The sequence below is a fragment of the Oncorhynchus masou genome, unplaced genomic scaffold (assembly GCF_036934945.1).
Source record: "Oncorhynchus masou masou isolate Uvic2021 unplaced genomic scaffold, UVic_Omas_1.1 unplaced_scaffold_1209, whole genome shotgun sequence".
Lineage (NCBI taxonomy): Eukaryota > Metazoa > Chordata > Actinopteri > Salmoniformes > Salmonidae > Oncorhynchus > Oncorhynchus masou.
Window position 1 is genome coordinate 132013 of NW_027001878.1, and position 24540 is coordinate 156552.

The following is a 24540-nucleotide window of genomic DNA, read 5'->3' on the forward strand; positions in this document are numbered from 1 at the left end:
TGAGACTATAAGGAGAACCAGTACTGAGTCAATGTGCAGGGTACCAGGTAGTTGAGGTAACAATGAGACTATAAGGAGAACCAGTACTGAGTCAATGTGCAGGGTACCAGGTAGTTGAGGTAATAATGAGACTATAAGGAGTACCAGTACTGAGTCAATGTGCAGGGTACCAGGTAGTTGAGGTAATAATGAGACTATAAGGAGTATCAGTACTGAGTCAATGTGCAGGGTACCAGGTAGTTGAGGTAATAATGAGACTATAAGGAGAACCAGTACTGAGTCAATGTGCAGGGTACCCGGTCGTTGAGGTAATAATGAGACTATAAGGAGCACCAGTACTGAGTTGATGTGCAGGGTACCATGTAGTTGAGGTAATAATGAGACTATAATTGAGGTCAAATGTACATGTAGGTAGGGATTAAAGTGACTAGACAATCTAGACAATTTTACATCTACTCATCCAGGGAGTACACACACACACACACACACACACACACATTCCGACACACACATTCCGACACACACAGGGAGGGAATGTGTGTTCGTTTAATATTGTTTTAGGACTATGAAAAGGGACAAAATTATTAGCCTATGGATTATGAAAACAACAACAATAAATGGGAAAATGGGAGAGGAGAAATGACTAGAGACAGTGTTGTTTAACTCACTGACCAGGACCCATGACTTCTTCTTACCTTTGTTCAGTAGAAAAGTCTCCCTCTCTAAACTGTATAGGTTGTTCCATAGACCAGTCACTCTTCATGGACACACAGCTGGAAACAGGGGAGGCTGGTCTCTCCTGCTGGATTGGACTTCAACACAACAGAGACAAACATTACATCTCTCATCTACTCTGAGCTCAGATGGGGAAACATAAGAAGAGTTTCATTCCAAAACACTATATATCACTTTTCAGAAATGTTCATAAATTAGCTTTTATTGTTTAAAGCATTTCTGAAAGAGATTGGTGTGTTTTTTCACTATCTAATCATGGTATGGGATTGATATGTAGAGATATGTATTTGTTTAAAATCACTTGATGTCTTCATTCAGGGAGACAAATTAATCATGTTTTTTTTCCGCAAAATGCTATATATTTGCCTCACTCTCAAATGTTACCGACCGGAATAATGAGGCTATAAGGAGAACCAGTACTGAGTCAATGTGCAGGGTACCAGGTAGTTGAGGTAATAATGAGACTATAAGGACTACCAGTACTGAGTCAATGTGCAGGGGTACCAGGTAGTTGAGGTAATAATGAGACTATATGGAATACCAGTACTGAGTCAATGTGCAGGGTACCAGGTAGTTGAGGGAATAATGAGACTATAAGGAGTACCAGTACTGAGTCAATGTGCAGGGTACCATGTGGTTGAGGTAATTGAGGTAATATCCACATGTAGGTCAGGGTATAAGTGACTAGGCAATCAGAATATAGATTACATCTCTTTATCCAGTATTTGTGACATGGGATTGTTCAATGACAGACATGTATTTGTTGAACATCTATCACTTGATGGTTTCCTTTCAGAGAGACAAATAATCACGTTTTATTTCCTGAATGCTATATACAGTGCCTTGCGAAAGTATTCGGCCCCCTTGAACTTTGCGACCTTTTGCCACATTTCAGGCCTCAAACATAAAGATATAAAACTGTATGTTTTTGTGAAGAATCAACAACAAGTGGGACACCATCATGAAGTGGAACGACATTTATTGGATATTTCAAACTTTTTTAACAAAGCAAAAACTGAAAAATTGGGCGTGCAAAATTGTTGATTCTTCACAAGAAAAATACAGTTTTATATCTTTATGTTTGAAGCCTGAAATGTGGCAAAAGGTCGCAAAGTTCAAGGGGGCCGAATACTTTCGCAAGACACTGTATCTGCCTCACTCTTGGTGAAATCAGTAGTGCTGCTAGGTTTTATACAGTAATAATATATATCTGCCTCACTCTCAGAGAAATCAGTCGTACTGCTAGGTTTTACACAGTAATAATGTATATTGCCTCACTCTCAGTGAAATCAGTAGTACTGCTAGGTTTTATACAGTAATAATATATATCTGCCTCACTCTCAGAGAAATCAGTCGTACTGCTAGGTTTTACACAGTAATAATATATATCTGCCTCACTCTCAGAGAAATCAGTAGTTCTGCTAGGTTTTGCACAGTCAAATGTGAACAACCGGCTCGAATTGGTCATATGTCGCACCGCTTGAAAATTTGCAGTGGTGTTTTTCACATTGGACCAAAGTAGAGTTTCAGGGCTAGAAAATGGTATATCATACGCTACAGTTGAATAACAATGGGAAAGTAATTATGTTTTGAACGGTGATTAACTTGTAACCTCACGTTTGAGGTAGACTATCGGACCACCATTTCATTATGTTTGCAATTGCAACAAATAATCTGCTCAGACCCCAACCAAGGAACATCAAAAGTCGTGCTACAAATTCACAGACAACACAAAGATTCCTTGATGTCCTTCCAGATTCCCTCTGTCTACCCAAGGATGCCAGAGAACAAAAATCAGTAAACCACCAAACTGAGGAACTCAATTTAACCTTGCGCAATACCCTAGATGCAGTTGCACCCCTAAAAACTAAAAACATTTCTCATAAGAAACTTGCTCCCTGGTGCACAGAAAATACCCGAGCACTGAAGCAAGCTTCCATAAAACTGGAACGGAAATGGCACCACACCTCTTTAAATCTGCGTATTCCTTCAAAGCTCAGTTGTCCTGAGTCTGCACAACTCTGCCAGGACCTAGGATCAAGAGAGACACTCAAGTGTTTTAGTACTATATCTCTTGACACAATGATGAAAATAATCATGGCCTCTAAACCTTCAAGCTGCATACTGGACCCTATTCCAACTAAACTCCTGAAAGAGCTGCTTCCTGTGCTTGGCCCTCCTATGTTGAAGGAACATAAACTGCTCTCTATCCACCGGATGTGTACCAAACTCACTAAAAGTGGCAGTAATAAAGCCTCTCTTGAAAAAGCCAAACCTTGACCCAGAAAATATAAAAAACTATCGGCCTACATCGAATCTTCCATTCCTCTCAAAAATGTTAGAAAAGGCTGTTTTGCAGCAACTCACTGCCTTCCTGAAGAGAAACAATGTATACGAAATGCTTCAGTCTGGTTTTAGACCCCATCATAGCACTGAGACTGCACTTGTGAAGGTGGTAAATGACATCTTAATGGCATCGGACCGAGGCTCTGCATCTGTCCTCGTGCTCCTAGACCTTAGTGCTGCTTTTGATACCATCGATCACCACATTCTTTTGGAGAGATTGGAAACCCAAATTGGTCTACACAGACAAGTTCTGGCCTGGTTTAGATCTTATCTGGCAGGAAAGATATCAGTGTGTCTCTGTGAATGGTTTGTCCTCTGACAAATCAACTGTAAATTTCGGTGTTCCACAAGGTTCCGTTTTAGGACCACTATTGTTTTCACTATATATTTTACCTCTTGGGGATGTTATTCGAAAACATAATGTTAACTTTCACTGCTATGCGGATGACACACAGCTGTACATTTCAATGAAACATGGTGAAGCCCCAAAATTTCCCTTGCTAGAAGCATGTGTTTCAGACATATGGAAGTGGATGGCTGCAAACTTTCTACTTTTAAACTCGGACAAAACAGAGATGCTTGTTCTAGGCCCTAAGAAACAAAGAGATCTTCTGTTGAATCTGACAATTAATCTTAATGGTTGTACAGTCGTCTCAAATAAAACTGTGAAGGACCTCGGCGTTCCTCTGGTCCCTGATCTCTCTTTTGAAGAACATATCAAGACCATTTCAAGGACAGCTTTTTTCCATCTACGTCACATTGCAAAAATCAGAAACTTTCTGTCCAAAAATGATGCAGAAAAATTAATCCATGATTTTGTCACTTCTTGGTTAGACTACTGCAATGCTCTACTCTCCGGCTACCCTGATAAAGCACTAAATAAACTTCAGTTAGTGCTAAATACGGCTGCTAGAATCCTGACCAGAACCAAAAAAAATTATCATATTACTCCAGTGCTAGCCTCTCTGCACTGGCTTCCTGTCAAAGCAAGGGCTGATTTCAAGGTTTTACTGCTAACCTACAAAGCATCACATGGGCTTGCTCCTACCTATCTCTCTGATTTGGTCCTGCCGTACATACCTACACGTACGCTACGGTCACAAGACGCAGGCCTCCTAATTGTCCCTAGAATTTCTAAGCAAACAGCTGGAGGCAGGGCTTTCTCCTATAGAGCTCCATTTTTATGGAACGGTCTGCCTACCCATGTCAGAGACGCAAACTCGGTCTCAACCTTTAAGTCTTTACTGAAGACTCATCTCTTCAGTGGGTCATATGATTGAGTGTAGTCTGGCCCAGGAGTGGGAAGGTGAACGGAAAGACTCTGGAGCAACGAACCGCCCTTGCTGTCTCTGCCTGGCCGGTTCCCCTCTTTCCACTGGGATTCTCTGCCTCTAACCCTATTACAGGGGCTGAGTCACTGGCTTACTGGGGCTCTCTCATACCGTCCCTGGTAGGGGTGCGTCACCTGAGTGGGTTGATTCACTGATGTGGTCATCCTGTCTGGGTTGGCGCCCCCCTTGGGTTGTGCCGTGGCGGAGATCTTTGTGGTCTATACTCAGCCTTGTCTCTGGATGGTAATTTGGTGGTTGAAGATATCCCTTTAGTGGTGTGTCATGTTCCGGTTCCGGTTGGAGCGAGCGGTCGCATCTACACTTCGGTCCGCAGGTAGTATAACTTTTCATTACATTTCGTTATAGTACAACGGTTTGATTTGTCTAATCTTAGCAATTTATTCTTAGCTAGCTACATAGCCGTCTTTGTATCAACGATAATTGCATAATTATCGTATTTCGTCGTCCTAACGTATCTGCCCAGCAGCTAGCTAAGCAGCTAGCTAACATCCACTGTCCACCAGCACTGTAGAAACTATTACACTCAACTGAACGACTCGATTAGCGTAGTGTCAGCTAGCTACATAGTTGTCTTCGCTGTCTTCGTATCCAAGATAATTGTGCAGTTTAGAGTGTGTAGACTTAGAGTGATTATCTTAATTTACCGAGGTTAGCTAGCCAGCTATTTGTCGTCCTTAACGTAGGAAATGCTGCTAGCTAGCTAGCCAACAGCTAGCCAACCTCTACCGAATTGAACTCCAACTACCCGGTCAACATTCCGCGTCGCTCCACAGGTAGTATCACATTTTCATTTCACTTCATTACAGTACAACGGTTTGATTTGTTTGATCGTAGCTAGCCAGCTACATAGCCGTCTTTGTATCTAAGACAATTGTGTAGTCTAGAGCGATTTTCTAGGTTAGCTGGCCAGCTATTGTCGTTCTTTTAACGTAGCTAGCCAGCTAGCCCCGAATAGCAGCACTGTAGTAACTATTACAGTACAACGGTTTGTTTTGTTTGATCGTAGCTAGCTAGCTACATAGCCGTCTTTGTATCTAAGACAATTGTGTAGCCTTGAGCGATTTTCTAGGTTAGCTGGCCAGCTATTGTCGCTCTTTTAACGTAGCTAGCCAGCTAGCCCCCGAATAGCAGCACTGTAGTAACTATTACAGTACAACGGTTTGTTTTGTTTGATCGTAGCTAGCTAGCTACATAGCCGTCTTTGTATCTAAGACAATTGTGTAGCCTAGAGCGATTTTCTAGGTTAGCTGGCCAGCTATTGTCGTTCTTTTAACGTGGCTAGCCAGCTAGCCCCCGAATAGCAGCACTGTAGTAACTATTACAGTACAACGGTTTGTTTTGTTTGATCGTAGCTAGCTAGCTACATAGCTGTCTTTGTATCTAAGACAATTGTGTAGCCTAGAGCGATTTTCTAGGTTAGCTAGCCAGCCATTGTCGTTCTTTTAAGGTAACGTAACGCAATCAACCTGCTAGCTAGCCAGCTAGCCCCCGAATAGCAGCACTGTAGAAACTATTACACTCGACGGAACGACTTGATTAGTGTAGTGTCAACATCGCAGCCACTACCAGCTAGCCTACTCCAGCAGTACTGTATCATTTCAATCATTTTAGTAATAAGATTCTTGCTACGTAAGCTTAACTTTCTGAACATTCGAGACGTGTAGTCCACTTGTCATTCCAATCTCCTTTGCATTAGCGTAGCCTCTTCTGTACCCTGTCAACTATGTGTCTATCTATCCCTGTTCTCTCCTCTCTGCACAGACCATACAAACGCTCCACACCGCGTGGCCGCGGCCACCCTAATCTGGTGGTCCCAGCGCGCACGACCCACGTGGAGTTCCTGGTCTCCGGTAGCCTCTGGAACTGCCGATCTGCGGCCAACAAGGCAGAGTTCATCTCAGCCTATGCCTCCCTCCAGTCCCTCGACTTCCTGGCACTGACGGAAACATGGATCACCACAGATAACACTGCTACTCCTACTGCTCTCTCTTCGTCCGCCCACGTGTTCTCGCACACCCCGAGAGCTTCTGGTCAGCGGGGTGGTGGCACCGGGATCCTCATCTCTCCCAAGTGGTCATTCTCTCTCTCTCCCCTTACCCATCTATCTATCGCCTCCTTTGAATTCCATGCTGTCACAGTTACCAGCCCTTTCAAGCTTAACATCCTTATCATTTATCGCCCTCCAGGTTCCCTCGGAGAGTTCATCAATGAGCTTGATGCCTTGATAAGCTCCTTTCCTGAGGACGGCTCACCTCTCACAGTCCTGGGCGACTTTAACCTCCCCACGTCTACATTTGACTCATTCCTCTCTGCCTCCTTCTTTCCACTCCTCTCCTCTTTTGACCTCACCCTCTCACCTTCCCCCCCTACTCACAAGGCAGGCAATACGCTCGACCTCATCTTTACTAGATGCTGTTCTTCCACTAACCTCATTGCAACTCCCCTCCAAGTCTCCGACCACTACCTCGTATCCTTTTCCCTCTCGCTCTCATCCAACACTTCCCACACTGCCCCTACTCGGATGGTATCGCGCCGTCCCAACCTTCGCTCTCTCTCCCCCGCTACTCTCTCCTCTTCCATCCTATCATCTCTTCCCTCTGCTCATACCTTCTCCAACCTTTCTCCTGATTCTGCCTCCTCAACCCTCCTCTCTTCCCTTTCAGCATCCTTTGACTCTCTATGTCCCCTATCCTCCAGGCCGGCTCGGTCCTCCCCTCCCGCTCCGTGGCTCGATGACTCATTGCGAGCTCACAGAACAGAGCTCCGGGCAGCCGAGCGGAAATGGAGGAAAACTCGCCTCCCTGCAGACCTGGCATCCTTTCACTCCCTCCTCTCTACATTTTCCTCCTCTGTCTCTGCTGCTAAAGCCACTTTCTACCACTCTAAATTCCAAGCATCTGCCTCTAACCCTAGGAAGCTCTTTGCCACCTTCTCCTCCCTCCTGAATCCTCCTCCCCCCCCCCTCCTCCCTCTCTGCAGATGACTTCGTCAACCATTTTGAAAAGAAGGTCGACGACATCCGATCCTCGTTTGCTAAGTCAAACGACACCGCTGGTTCTGCTCACACTGCCCTACCCTGTGCTCTGACCTCTTTCTCTCCTCTCTCTCCAGATGAAATCTCGCTTCTTGTGACGGCCGGCCGCCCAACAACCTGCCCGCTTGACCCTATCCCCTCCTCTCTTCTCCAGACCATCTCCGGAGACCTTCTCCCTTACCTCACCTCGCTCATCAACTCATCCCTGACCGCTGGCTACGTCCCTTCCGTCTTCAAGAGAGCGAGAGTTGCACCTTCTGAAAAAACCTACACTCGATCCCTCCGATGTCAACAACTACAGACCAGTATCCCTTCTTTCTTTTCTCTCCAAAACTCTTGAACGTGCCGTCCTTGGCCAGCTCTCCCGCTATCTCTCTCAGAATGACCTTCTTGATCCAAATCAGTCAGGTTTCAAGACTAGTCATTCAACTGAGACTGCTCTTCTCTGTATCACGGAGGCGCTCCGCACTGCTAAAGCTAACTCTCTCCTCTGCTCTCATCCTTCTAGACCTATCGGCTGCCTTCGATACTGTGAACCATCAGATCCTCCTCTCCACCCTCTCCGAGTTGGGCATCTCCGGCGCGGCCCACGCTTGGATTGCGTCCTACCTGACAGGTCGCTCCTACCAGGTGGCGTGGCGAGAATCTGTCTCCTCGCCACGCGCTCTCACCACTGGTGTCCCCCAGGGCTCTGTTCTAGGCCCTCTCCTATTCTCGCTATACACCAAGTCACTTGGCTCTGTCATAACCTCACATGGTCTCTCCTATCATTGCTATGCAGACGACACACAATTAATCTTCTCCTTTCCCCCTTCTGATGACCAGGTGGCGAATCGCATCTCTGCATGTCTGGCAGACATATCAGTGTGGATGACGGATCACCACCTCAAGCTGAACCTCGGCAAGACGGAGCTGCTCTTCCTCCCGGGGAAGGACTGCCCGTTCCATGATCTCGCCATCACGGTTGACAACTCCATTGTGTCCTCCTCCCAGAGCGCTAAGAACCTTGGCGTGATCCTGGACAACACCCTGTCGTTCTCAACCAACATCATGGCGGTGGCCCGTTCCTGTAGGTTCATGCTCTACAACATCCGCAGAGTACGACCCTGCCTCACACAGGAAGCGGCGCAGGTCCTAATCCAGGCACTTGTCATCTCCCGTCTGGATTACTGCAACTCGCTGTTGGCTGGGCTCCCTGCCTGTGCCATTAAACCCCTACAACTCATCCAGAATGCCGCAGCCCGTCTGGTGTTCAACCTTCCCAAGTTCTCTCACGTCACCCCGCTCCTCCGCTCTCTCCACTGGCTTCCAGTTGAAGCTCGCATCCGCTACAAGACCATGGTGCTTGCCTACGGAGCTGTGAGGGGAACGGCACCGCAGTACCTCCAGGCTCTGATCAGGCCCTACACCCAAGCAAGGGCACTGCGTTCATCCACCTCTGGCCTGCTCGCCTCCCTACCATTGAGGAAGTACAGTTCCCGCTCAGCCCAGTCAAAACTGTTCGCTGCTCTGGCCCCCCAATGGTGGAACAAACTCCCTCACGACGCCAGGACAGCGGAGTCAATCACCACCTTCCGGAGACACCTGAAACCCCACCTCTTCAAGGAATACCTAGGATAGGATAAGTAATCCTTCTCACCCCCCTTAATGATTTAGATGCACTATTGTAAAGTGGCTGTTCCACTGGATGTCAGAAGGTGAATTCACCAATTTGTAAGTCGCTCTGGATAAGAGCGTCTGCTAAATGACTTAAATGTAAATGTTAAATGTGTGGGGGCTGTGCTTTGGTAAAGTGGGTGGGGTTATATCTTTCCTGTTTGGCCCAGTCTGGGGGTGTCCTCGGATGGGGCCACAGTGTCTCCTGACCCCTCCTGTCTCAGCCTCCAGTATTTATGCTGCAGTAGTTTATGTGTCGGGGGGCTAGGTTCAGTTTGTTATATCTGGAGTACTTCTCCTGTCCTATTCGGTGTCCTGTGTGAATCTAAGTGTGCGTTCCCTAATTCTCTCCTTCTCTCTTTCTATCTCTCTCTCGGAGGACCTGAGCCCTAGGACCATGTCCCAGTACTATCTGACATGATGACTCCTTGCTGTCCCAGTCCACCTGAGTGTGCTGCTGCTCCAGTTTCAACTGTTCTGCCTTATTATTATTCGACCATGCTGGTCATTTATGAACATTTGAACATCTTGGCCATGTTCTGTTATAATCTCCACCCGGCACAGCCAGAAGAGGACTGGCCACCCCACATATGCTCTCTCTAATTCTCTCTTTCTTTTTCTCTCTCGGAGGACCTGATCCCTAGGACCATGCCCCAGGACTACCTGACATGATGACTCCTTGCTGTCCCCAGTCCACCTGACCGTGCTGCTGCTCCAGTTTCAACTGTTCTGCCTTATTATTATTCAACCATGCTGGTCATCTATGAACATTTGAACATCTTGGCCATGTTCTGTTATAATCTCCACCCGGCACAGCCAGAAAAGGACTGGCCATCCCACATAGCCTGGTTCCTCTCTCGGTTTCTTCCTAGGTTTTGGCCTTTCTAGGGAGTTTTTCCTAGCCACCGTGCTTCTACACCTGCATTGCTTGCTGTTTGGGGTTTTAGGCTGGGTTTCTGTACAGCACTTCGAGATATCAGCTGATATACGAAGGGCTATATAAATAAATAAATTTGATTTGATTTTGAGAAAATGTCCTTTGAATGTTTTGGTTCCTACTGGAGAGCTCTTCTTTGTCTACAGGGCTGTCACTTTGGCAGATAATGTCACCCATCTAAATACATTATTTTTTAAATAATTAACTAAATGTAAAATGTTTTTGGTTTATGGCAGTTTCATTTTTTTAAGGAATAAATTGTTGTTTTATGGTTGTACATTTACACTGTTATACAAGCTGTACACTCACTACTTGACATTGTAGCAAAGTGTCATTTCTTCAGTGTTGTCACATGAAAAGATATGCTCAAATATGTACAAAAATGTGAGGGGTGTACTCACTTTTGTCATATACTGTATATATAATATATATATTTAATTATCTAAATGTATGATGTTTTTCGTTGATGTCATTTGAATTGTCTGTTATGCTATAATGGTTATTTTTTATTTATTTTTTATTTGTGAGTGGCAAAATTAACTAGAAAATGTTATATTTGACAATTCTGAGTAATACTACATTAGCAAGGAATAACACATTATTCAGTACTACTGCAGTTGCTACATAATTCCAATAGATGGCAGCATAAGACCACTAATGACATTTCAGAAGATTAGTTTAGTTTTCTCCCTGGATACACCACCACTCCCCTCACAGGAAAACTCATGTGTGCTTCTTCCTGTCCCTTTCCACACTGCTAACACAAGAGGAAGGACTGAAAAAGCATTTAACAGATTACTGTGAAGTCATATAATGATGATTCATGTTTATTATTCACCTGTTTTGAAATGATTCTTCACTTTACTATAACGATAATCAATAAGCCGGAACATTCAGTCACCTCTGGTCGAGAAAAAATTATTTTCCATGTACATTATTGTCAAATTCATCAACCAGCATCGAGCCAGACTGGAAGATGCACTCTTGTCTTATCTATTCAGAGGTTGTTAACTCGCAACTGAGAAATGAAGAAAATATTTTTTAATGTAGACTAGAGTTGAGGTTAAGATTACTTTTTATAATGTATTTTATAATGTTAATACTGAGGTTGAAGTTGTGATGAGTGATGATTTGCGCGGGGTTCAATACCTGCTATAATCACTATTTTGTTGCTGTACCAAAAGCAACACAGCCCTAATACAAGATATATCTAATTAAAGTAATGAGTTACCATTTTAGAAAATCATGGGACATATAGGCTCTATAAAGCATAGACATATAGACATATAGTTTGTGGTTGAATGCTATTTTATGTCAATCATATTGCTGCTTGTTGCCTGTAACTGATGCTTCGTGGTCGTATGCTGCCATCTATTGGAAATATTTGGAAATTAAAGGTTATTAATTCACAAACAGACATTGGTGAGGCAGCTGAGAAATAAAGTGTATTTTTCTCATTAATTACTTAGATCAGTCTCAAAACTTTTTTCGGTGACATCTGCTGATGTAAAAAGGGCTTTATAAATACATTTGATTGATTGTTTGGTTTAGTTTTTTTAAGGCAAAAAACTGTATGGGTTTATAGCTCTCTTCCTCCTCCCTGCGGACTTATACGGTACTACATAACTCATTAGCAACACCTGCTAATTTGACTACTATTAAAATTGTTTTAGGACTATGAAAATGGAAATGGAAATAAGGAGTAGCCTATGGATTATGAAAACAACAAAAGAAATGGGAAAATGAGGGTGGAGAAATGACGAGAGACAGTGTTGTTTAACTCACTGACCAGGACCCATGAGTTCTTCTTACCTTTGTTCAGTAGAAAAGACTCCCTCTCTAAACTCTATAGGTTGATTCATAGACTGGTCACTCTTCATGGACACACAGCTGGGAACAGGGGAGACTGGTCTCTCCTGCTGGATTGAACTTCAACACAACAGAGACAAACATTACATCTCTGATCTACTCTGAGTGGCCTTATGTGGGTACTACATAACTCATTCACAACACCTGCTTGGCTCATAAACTGAGGTAGCAACTGTGTCAGATCTACAAATCAATGAGCTAGACTCCATTTGTTTTCCAACTAAGTGAACCTGTACAAAATTCGCTCAATCCGATGACTACGAATTAAGATTTAGATGCACATCAAATTACCCAGCAGCCATTTAGAAAAAATGTCGTAAAACAAATAGTAATCTTATTTAAAAAATGTAGCCATTTAGAAACAACAATTAGTCAAAAAAACGTATTATTAATATATTATATATTAACTGATAATAATAATAATTTAATAAAGATATACCCATCTAAAATATATTAACTAATAATAATAATAATTTAATAAAGATATACCCATCTAAAATCTATTAACTAATAATAATAATAATTTAATAAAGATATACCCATCTAAAATATATTAACTGATAATAATAATAATTTAATAAAGATATACCCATCTAAAATATATTAACTGATAATAATAGTAATTTAATAAAGATATAACCATCTAAAATCTATTAACTAATAATAATAATAATTTAATAAAGATATACCCATCTAAAATCTATTAACTAATAATAATAATAATTTAATAAAGATATACCCATCTAAAATATATTAACTGATAATAATAGTAATAGTAATTTAATAAAGATATACCCATCTAAAATATATTAACTGATAATAATAGTAATTTAATAAAGATATACCCATCTAAAATATATTAACTGATAATAATAGTAATTTAATAAAGATATAACCATCTAAAATCTATTAACTGATAATAATAGTAATAGTAATTTAATAAAGATATACCCATCTAAAATATATTAACTGATAATAATAGTAATTTAATAAAGATACACCCATCTAAAATATATTAACTGATAATAATAATAATTTAATAAATATATACCCATCTAAAATCTATTAACTGATAATAATAATAATTTAATAAATATATACCCATCTAAAATCTATTAACTGATAATAATAATAATAATAATTTAATAAAGATATACCCATCTAAAATATATTAACTGATAATAATAATAATTTAATAAAGATATACCCATCTAAAATATATTAACTGATAATAATAATAATTTAATAAAGATATACCCATCTAAAATCTATTAACTGATAATAATAGTAATTTAATAAAGATATACCCATCTAAAATCTATTAACTGATAATAATAGTAATTTAATAAAGATATACCCATCTAAAATATATTAACTGATAATAATAATAATTTAATAAAGATATACCCATCTAAAATATATTAACTGATAATAATAATACTTTAATAAAGATATACCCATCTAAAATCTATTAACTGATAATAATAATAATTTAATAAAGATATACCCATCTAAAATATATTAACTGATAATAATAATAATTTAATAAATATATACCCATCTAAAATATATTAACTGATAATAATAATAATTTAATAAAGATATACCCATCTAAAATATATTAACTGATAATAATAGTAATAATAATTTAATAAAGATACACCCATCTAAAATCTATTAACTGATAATAATAGTAATTTAATAAAGATATACCATCTAAAATCTATTAACTGATAATAATAATAATTTAATAAAGATATACCCATCTAAAATATATTAACTGATAATAATAGTAATATTAATTTAATAAAGATACACCCATCTAAAATCTATTAACTGATAATAATAATAGTAATTTAATAAAGATATACCCATCTAAAATCTATTAACTGATAATAATAATAATTTAATAAAGATATACCCATCTAAAATCTATTAACTGATAATAATAGTAATAATAATTTAATAAAGATACACCCATCTAAAATCTATTAACTGATAATAATAATAATAATAATTTAATAAAGATATACCCATCTAAAATCTATTAACTGATAATAATAATAATTTAATAAAGATATACCCATCTAAAATATATTAACTGATAATAATAATAATAATAATTTAATAAAGATACACCCATCTAAAATCTATTAACTGATAATAATAGTAATAATAATTTAATAAAGATATACCCATCTAAAATCTATTAACTGATAATAATAATTTAATAAAGATATACCCATCTAAAATCTATTAACTGATAATAATAATAATTTAATAAAGATATACCCATCTAAAATATATTAACTGATAATAATTGTAATAATAATTTAATAAAGATATACCCATCTAAAATCTATTAACTGATAATAATAATAATTTAATAAAGATATACAAATCTAAAATCTATTAACTGATAATAATAGTAATATTAATTTAATAAAGATACACCCATCTAAAATCTATTAACTGATAATAATAATAATTTAATAAAGATACACCCATCTAAAATCTATTAACTGATAATAATAGTAATAATAATTTAATAAAGATATACCCATCTAAAATCTATTAACTGATAATAATAGTAATAATAATTTAATACAGATATACCCATCTAAAATCTATTAACTGATAATAATAATAATAATAATTTAATACAGATACACCCATCTAAAATCTATTAACTGATAATAATAGTAATTTAATAAAGATATACCCATCTACAATCTATTAACTGATAATAATAATAATTTAATAAAGATATACCCATCTAAAATCTATTAACTGATAATAATAATAATAATAATTTAATAAAGATACACCCATCTAAAATCTATTAACTGATAATAATAATAATTTAATAAAGATATACCCATCTACAATCTATTAACTGATAATAATAATAATTTAATAAAGATATACCCATCTAAAATCTATTAACTGATAATAATAGTAATTTAATAAAGATATACCCATCTAAAATATATTAACTGATAATAATAGTAATTTAATAAAGATATACCCATCTAAAATATATTAACTGATAATAATAGTAATTTAATAAAGATACACCCATCTAAAATCTATTAACTGATAATAATAATAATAATAATTTAATAAATATATACCCATCTAAAATATATTAACTGATAATAATAGTAATTTAATAAAGATATACCCATCTAAAATCTATTAACTGATAATAATAGTAATTTAATAAAGATATACCCATCTAAAATATATTAACTGATAATAATAGTAATTTAATAAAGATATACCCATCTAAAATCTATTAACTGATAATAATAGTAATTTAATAAAGATATACCCATCTAAAATATATTAACTGATAATAATAATAATTTAATAAATATATACCCATGTAAAATATATTAACTGATAATAATAATAATTTAATAAAGATATACCCATCTAAAATATATTAACTGATAATAATAGTAATAATAATTTAATAAAGATACACCCATCTAAAATCTATTAACTGATAATAATAGTAATTTAATAAAGATATACCATCTAAAATCTATTAACTGATAATAATAATAATTTAATAAAGATATACCCATCTAAAATATATTAACTGATAATAATAGTAATATTAATTTAATAAAGATACACCCATCTAAAATCTATTAACTGATAATAATAATAGTAATTTAATAAAGATATACCCATCTAAAATCTATTAACTGATAATAATAATAATTTAATAAAGATATACCCATCTAAAATCTATTAACTGATAATAATAGTAATAATAATTTAATAAAGATACACCCATCTAAAATCTATTAACTGATAATAATAATAATAATAATTTAATAAAGATATACCCATCTAAAATCTATTAACTGATAATAATAATAATTTAATAAAGATATACCCATCTAAAATATATTAACTGATAATAATAATAATAATAATTTAATAAAGATACACCCATCTAAAATCTATTAACTGATAATAATAGTAATAATAATTTAATAAAGATATACCCATCTAAAATCTATTAACTGATAATAATAATTTAATAAAGATATACCCATCTAAAATCTATTAACTGATAATAATAATAATTTAATAAAGATATACCCATCTAAAATATATTAACTGATAATAATTGTAATAATAATTTAATAAAGATATACCCATCTAAAATCTATTAACTGATAATAATAATAATTTAATAAAGATATACAAATCTAAAATCTATTAACTGATAATAATAGTAATATTAATTTAATAAAGATACACCCATCTAAAATCTATTAACTGATAATAATAATAATTTAATAAAGATACACCCATCTAAAATCTATTAACTGATAATAATAGTAATAATAATTTAATAAAGATATACCCATCTAAAATCTATTAACTGATAATAATAGTAATAATAATTTAATACAGATATACCCATCTAAAATCTATTAACTGATAATAATAATAATAATAATTTAATACAGATACACCCATCTAAAATCTATTAACTGATAATAATAGTAATTTAATAAAGATATACCCATCTACAATCTATTAACTGATAATAATAATAATTTAATAAAGATATACCCATCTAAAATCTATTAACTGATAATAATAATAATAATAATTTAATAAAGATACACCCATCTAAAATCTATTAACTGATAATAATAATAATTTAATAAAGATATACCCATCTACAATCTATTAACTGATAATAATAATAATTTAATAAAGATATACCCATCTAAAATCTATTAACTGATAATAATAGTAATTTAATAAAGATATACCCATCTAAAATATATTAACTGATAATAATAGTAATTTAATAAAGATATACCCATCTAAAATATATTAACTGATAATAATAGTAATTTAATAAAGATACACCCATCTAAAATCTATTAACTGATAATAATAATAATAATAATTTAATAAATATATACCCATCTAAAATATATTAACTGATAATAATAGTAATTTAATAAAGATATACCCATCTAAAATCTATTAACTGATAATAATAGTAATTTAATAAAGATATACCCATCTAAAATATATTAACTGATAATAATAGTAATTTAATAAAGATATACCCATCTAAAATCTATTAACTGATAATAATAGTAATTTAATAAAGATATACCCATCTAAAATATATTAACTGATAATAATAGTAATTTAATAAAGATATACCCATCTAAAATCTATTAACTGATAATAATAATAATTTAATAAAGATATACCCATCTAAAATCTATTAACTGATAATAATAATAATTTAATAAAGATATACCCATCTAAATTCTATTAACTGATAATAATAATAATTTAATAAAGATATACCCATCTAAAATCTATTAACTGATAATAATAATTTAATAAAGATATACCCATCTAAAATATATTAACTGATAATAATAATAATTTAATAAAGATATACCCATCTAAAATCTATTAACTGATAATAATAATAATAGTAATTTAATAAAGATACACCCATACCATTTCCGGAGACCTTCTCCCTTACCTCACCTCGCTCATCAACTCATCCCTGACCGCTGGCTACGTCCCTTCCGTCTTCAAGAGAGCGAGAGTTGCACCCCTTCTGAAAAAACCTACACTCGATCCCTCCGATGTCAACAACTACAGACCAGTATCCCTTCTTTCTTTTCTCTCCAAAACTCTTGAACGTGCCGTCCTGGCCAGCTCTCCCGCTATCTCTCTCAGAATGACCTTCTTGATCCAAATCAGTCAGGTTTCAAGACTAGTCATTCAACTGAGACTGCTCTTTCTGTATCACGGAGGCGCTCCGCACTGCTAAAGCTAACTCTCTCTCCTCTGCTCTCATCCTTCTAGACCTATCGGCTGCCTTCGATACTGTGAACCATCAGATCCTCCTCTCCACCCTCTCCGAGTTGGGCATCTCCGGCGCGGCCCACGCTTGGATTGCGTCCTACCTGACAGGTCGCTCCTACCAGGTGGCGTGGCGAGAATCTGTCTCCTCGCCACGCGCTCTCACCACTGGTGTCCCCCAGGGCTCTGTTCTAGGCCCTCTCCTATTCTCGCTATACACCAAGTCACTTGGCTCCGTCATAACCTCACATGGTCTCTCCTATCATTGCTATGCAGATGACACACAATTAATCTTCTCCTTTCCCCCTTCTGATGACCAGGTGGCGAATCGCATCTCTGCATGTCTGGCAGACATATCAGTGTGGATGACGGATCACCACCTCAAGCTGAACCTCGGCAAGACGGAGCTGCTCTTCCTCCCGGGGAAGGACTGCCCGTTCCATGATCTCGCCATCACGGTTGACAACTCCATTGTGTCCTCCTCCCAGAGCGCTAAGAACCTTGGCGTGATCCTGGACAACACCCTGTCGTTCTCAACCAACATCATGGCGGTGGCCCGTTCCTGTAGGTTCATGCTCTACAACATCCGCAGAGTACGACCCTGCCTCACACAGGAAGCGGCGCAGGTCCTAATCCAGGCACTTGTCATCTCCCGTCTGGATTACTGCAACTCGCTGTTGGCTGGGCTCCCTGCCTGTGCCATTAAACCCCTACAACTCATCAAGAACGCCGCAGCCCGTCTGGTGTTCAACCTTCCCAAGTTCTCTCACGTCACCCCGCTCCTCCGCTCTCTCCACTGGCTTCCAGTTGAAGCTCGCATCCGCTACAAGACCACGGTGCTTGCCTACGGAGCCGTGAGGGGAACGGCACCGCAGTACCTCCAGGCTCTGATCAGGCCCTACACCCAAACAAGGACACTGCGTTCATCCACCTCTGGCCTGCTCGCCTCCCTACCACTGAGGAAGTACAGTTCCCGCTCAGCCCAGTCAAAACTGTTCGCTGCTCTGGCCCCCCAATGGTGGAACAAACTCCCTCACGACGCCAGGACAGCGGAGTCAATCACCACCTTCCGGAGACACCTGAAACCCCACCTCTTCAAGGAATACCTAGGATAGCATAAGTAATCCTTCTCACCCCCCCCCCCTTAATGATTTAGATGCACTATTGTAAAGTGGCTGTTCCACTGGATGTCAGAAGGTGAATTCACCAATTTGTAAGTCGCTCTGGATAAGAGCGTCTGCTAAATGACTTAAATGTAAATGTAAATGTAAAATCTATTAACTGATGATAATAGTAATACTAATGTAATAAAGATATACCCATCTAAAATCTATTAACTGATAATAATAATAATAATAATTTAATACAGATATACCCATCTACAATCTATTAACTGATGATAATAATAATTTAATACAGATATACCCATCTAAAATCTATTAACTGATTATAATAATAATTTAATAAAGATATACCCATCTAAAATCTATTAACTGATAATAATAATAATAATAATTTAATAAAGATATACCCATCTAAAATCTATTAACTGATGATAATAATAATTTAATACAGATATACCCATCTAAAATATATTAACTGATAATAATAGTAATTTAATAAAGATATACTCATCTAAAATATATTAACTGATAATAATAATAATGTAATAAAGATATACCCATCTAAAATCTATTAGTCAAAAATCTGAGAAGGTACACATTAGCAACCATTTCTGATGAAAAAACAAATGTGATGCATTTTGGAAATAAACTCTTAATAATTATTTAAAAAATTCTCATCTCACCTCTTAGCTTTGGTGTCATGTTCCCCAGAGAGACACATTTTAGAGGCAGGTCCCCCCTCCTCTCTCTCCCCAGAGAGACGCCTTTTAGAGGCAGGTCCCTCCTCTCTCTTCCCAGAGAGACTCATTTTAGAGCACTGACCCCTAAACAGAGATCAAGCATGTTGGTTGTGTTTAACACAGTGACAACTAAACAGAGATCCAACATGGAAGTTGTGGTTAACACAGTGACAACTAAACAGAGATCCAACATGTTGGTTGTGGTTAACACAGTGACAACTAAACAGAGATCCAACATGTTGGTTGTGGTTAACACAGTGACAACTAAACAGAGACCCAGCATGTTGGTTGTGGTTAACACAGTGACAAGTAAACAGAGATCCAACATGTTGGTTGTGTTTAACACAGTGACAACTAAACAGAGATCCAACATGTTGGTTGTGTTTAACACAGTGACAACTAAACATAGATCCAACATGTTGGTTGTGTTTAACACAGTCATTTTTGAATGTCAATTGTTCTCATTTATTCATTTAACTCTTTGAGAAATAAAACATTTACTAACAGACATAGAAACAGTCAGGTGATTTAATGTCGTGACATTTCATCTCCATGGCAACTGTCTGTAATAATAATAAGTCACTGTTTGTTAAGGGAGTTCTAGACAGTACAGCAACAATAATAATAATAATAATAATAAGTCACTGTTTGTTAAGGTAGTTCTAGACAGTACAGAAACAATAATAATAATAATAATAATAATAAGTCACTGTTTGTTAAGGTAGTTATAGACAGTACAGCAACAATAATAATAATAATAATAAGTCACTGTTAGTTAAGGTAGTTCTAGACAGTACAACAACAATAATAATAATAATAATAATAATAAGTCACTGTTTGTTAAGGTAGTTATAGACAGTACAGCAACACAAGGCCATGTCTCACACTCATTTTTATTATTTAAAGGTGGGCTATTTATTGTCTTTCAATCTGTTATTTTCTAAACGTATCTGAGGATGTAGACAGAAGGGATAAAACTGGAATGATTGATCTGAGGAGGAAATCATTGATCCATTCAGAAATGTTTTTTTGCATCAAGTAAGAGATGTTATATTATGTAAAGTAGACTAGGTTATAATGTATAGTAGTGGGTTGTTAGTGATATGTTATATTATGTAAAGTAGGCTAGGTTATAATGTATAGTAGTGGTTTGTTAGTGATATGTAGATGTTATATTATGTAAAGTAGGCTAGGTTGAGGATCCCGTTGGTGGCACCGGGATCCTCATCTCTCCCAAGTGGTCATTCTCTCTTTCTCCCCTTACCCATCTGTCTATCGCCTCCTTTGAATTCCATGCTGTCACAGTTACCAGCCCTTTCAAGCTTAACATCCTTATCATTTATCGCCCTCCAGGTTCCCTCGGAGAGTTCCTCAATGAGCTTGATGCCTTGATAAGCTCCTTTCCTGAGGACGGCTCACCTCTCACAGTCCTGGGCGACTTTAACCTCCCCACATCTACCTTTGACTCATTCCTCTCTGCCTCCTTCTTTCCACTCCTCTCATCTTTTGACCTCACCCTCTCACCTTCCCCCCCTACTCACAAGGCAGGCAATACGCTCGACCTCATCTTTACTAGATGCTGTTCTTCCACTAACCTCATTGCAACTCCCCTCCAAGTCTCCGACCACTACCTTGTATCCTTTTCCCTCTCGCTCTCATCCAACACTTCCCACACTGCCCCTACTCGGATGGTATCGCGCCGTCCCAACCTTCGCTCTCTCTCCCCCGCTACTCTCTCCTCTTCCATCCTATCATCTCTTCCCTCTGCTCATACCTTCTCCAACCTATCTCCTGATTCTGCCTCCTCAACCCTCCTCTCTTCCCTTTCTGCATCCTTTGACTCTCTATGTCCCCTATCCTCCAGGCCGGCTCGGTCCTCCCCTCCCGCTCCGTGGCTCGACGACTCATTGCGAGCTCACAGAACAGTGCTCCGGGCAGCCGAGCGGAAATGAAGGAAAACTCGCCTCCCTGCGGACCTGGCATCCTTTCACTCCCTCCTCTCTACATTTTCCTCCTCTGTCTCTGCTGCTAAAGCCACTTTCTGCCACTCTAAATTCCAAGCATCTGCCTCTAACCCTAGGAAGCTCTTTGCCACCTTCTCCTCCCTCCTTAATCCTCCTCCCCTCCCCCCTCCTCCCTCTCTGCAGATGACTTCGTCAACCATTTTGAAAAGAAGGTCGACGACATCCGATCCTCGTTTGCTAAGTCAAACGACACCGCTGGTTCTGCTCACACTGCCCTACCCTGTGCTCTGACCTCTTTCTCCCCTCTCTCATCAGATGAAATCTCGCTTCTTGTGACGGCCGGCCGCCCAACAACCTGCCCGCTTGACCCTATCCCCTCCTCTCTTCTCCAGACCATTTCCGGAGACCTTCTCCCTTACCTCACCTCGCTCATCAACTCATCCCTGACCGCTGGCTACGTCCCTTCCGTCTTCAAGAGAGCGAGAGTTGCACCCCTTCTGAAAAACCTACACTCGATCCCTCCGATGTCAACAACTACAGACCAGTATCCCTTCTTTCTTTTCTCTCCAAAACTCTTGAACGTGCCGTCCTTGGCCAGCTCTCCCGCTATCTCTCTCAGAATGACCTTCTTGATCCAAATCAGTCAGGTTTCAAGACTAGTCATTCAACTGAGACTGCTCTTCTCTGTATCACGGAGGCGCTCCGCACTGCTAAAGCTAACTCTCTCTCCTCTGCTCTCATCCTTCTAGACCTATCGGCTGCCTTCGATACTGTGAACCATCAGATCCTCCTCTCCACCCTCTCCGAGTTGGGCATCTCCGGCGCGGCCCACGCTTGGATTGCGTCCTACCTGACAGGTCGCTCCTACCAGGTGGCGTGGTGAGAATCTGTTTCCTCGCCACGCGCCTCACCACTGGTGTCCCCCAGGGCTCTGTTCTAGGCCCTCTCCTATTCTCGCTATACACCAAGTCACTTGGCTCTGTCATAACCTCACATGGTCTCTCCTATCATTGCTATGCAGACGACACACAATTAATCTTCTCCTTTCCCCCTTCTGATTACCAGGTGGCGAATCGCATCTCTGCATGTCTGGCAGACATATCAGTGTGGATGACGGATCACCACCTCAAGCTGAACCTCGGCAAGACGGAGCTGCTCTTCCTCCCGGGGAAGGACTGCCCGTTCCATGATCTCGCCATCACGGTTGACAACTCCATTGTGTCCTCCTCCCAGAGCGCTAAGAACCTTGGCGTGATCCTGGACAACACCCTGTCGTTCTCAACTAACATCAAGGCGGTGGCCCGTTCCTGTAGGTTCATGCTCTACAACATCCGCAGAATACGACCCTGCCTCACACAGGAAGCGGCACAGGTCCTAATCCAGGCACTTGTCATCTCCCGTCTGGATTACTGCAACTCGCTGTTGGCTGGGCTCCCTGCCTGTGCCATTAAACCCCTACAACTCATCCAGAACGCCGCAGCCCGTCTGGTGTTCAACCTTCCGAAGTTCTCTCACGTCACCCCGCTCCTCCGCTCTCTCCACTGGCTTCCAGTTGAAGCTCGCATCCGCTACAAGACCACGGTGCTTGCCTACGGAGCTGTGAGGGGAACGGCACCGCAGTACCTCCAGGCTCTGATCAGGCCCTACACCCAAACAAGGGCACTGCGTTCATCCACCTCTGGCCTGCTCACCTCCCTACCACTGAGGAAGTACAGTTCCCGCTCAGCCCAGTCAAAACTGTTCGCTGCTCTGGCCCCCCAATGGTGGAACAAACTCCCTCACGACGCCAGGACAGCGGAGTCAATCACCACCTTCCGGAGACACCTGAAACCCCACCTCTTCAAGGAATACCTAGGATAGTATAAAGTAATCCTTCTCACCCCCCCCCCTTAAATGATTTAGATGCACTATTGTAAAGTGGCTGTTCTACTGGATGTCAGAAGGTGAATTCACCAATTTGTAAGTCGCTCTGGATAAGAGCGTCTGCTAAATGACTTAAATGTAAATGTAAATGTAGGTTATAATGTATAATAGTGGGTTGTTAGTGATATGTTATATTATTTAAAGTAGGCTAGGTTATAATGTATAATAGTGGGTTGTTAGTGATATGTTATATTATGTAAAGTAGACTAGGTTATAATGTATAATAGTGGGTCGTTAGTGATATGTAGATGTTATATTATGTAAAGTAGACTAGGTTATAATGTATAGTAGTGGGTCGTTAGTGATATGTAGATGTTATATTATGTAAAGTAGACTAGGTTATAATGTATAGTAGTGGGTCGTTAGTGATATGTTATATTATGTAAGGGAATTCCCCCCTGAAATGGACAAAAATGAATGGGAAACCATTGGCATAGTACAAACCATGTACACGATGGCCAATACCACCCAAATCGGCGTTGATTCATGCAAAATGTTTTGCAAATGCCATATGGCAATTGCCAGTTCTAACACTTCAAAAATCCAACAGGTGGCGTGTGCGCTCCACCTTGGTTTTTCATATAGGAAAGTCAACATCCAAAAGCCAAATTTTGAAAAAATGAATTTTTTGTCAACAACTTATCACCTCTTAAAAAAGTGCTTTCTGGACCGTTTTTCGAAATTCTTTAGCTTTTTTTGCCAATTACACATGTGTAAGAACTGTATGAATATACCTTTGTCCAACTTTACTATCATAATTTTTTTATTTTTTACTTGTGCATTAGGCATATGTTTTCTCCATTTGGAATATGATTTCACAGGAAGTCAAAAGTCAAAAATAGCTAAATTTTATAAAAACTTCACACACCCTTAAAAAGTGGCATATGTTTTGTGGGGGCCAAATGTCATAAGAAATTTGAAATGCTCAAAAATCCTACAGAAATGCAAAATTGACTGGCTTGATGAACTCGGGATGGCCGGGCAGTGAT

General features: G+C 38.6%; 1 protein-coding gene across 1 annotated transcript in view; it reads right to left on the reverse strand.

The window, feature by feature from the left end:
* The window catches only part of LOC135529915 (NLR family CARD domain-containing protein 3-like), a 37639-nt gene extending 17903 nt beyond the window's left edge, over positions 1 to 19736 (reverse strand). The window contains exons 1-2 of the mRNA XM_064958321.1: positions 19608 to 19736; positions 11873 to 11989 (exon numbers count right to left, since the gene is read on the reverse strand). Coding sequence (XP_064814393.1) covers positions 11873 to 11989; positions 19608 to 19732 — 242 coding nt within the window. The 5' untranslated portion in view covers positions 19733 to 19736. The remainder of the gene's footprint in view (positions 1 to 11872; positions 11990 to 19607) is intronic.
* Positions 19737 to 24540: the final 4804 nt, after the last annotated feature.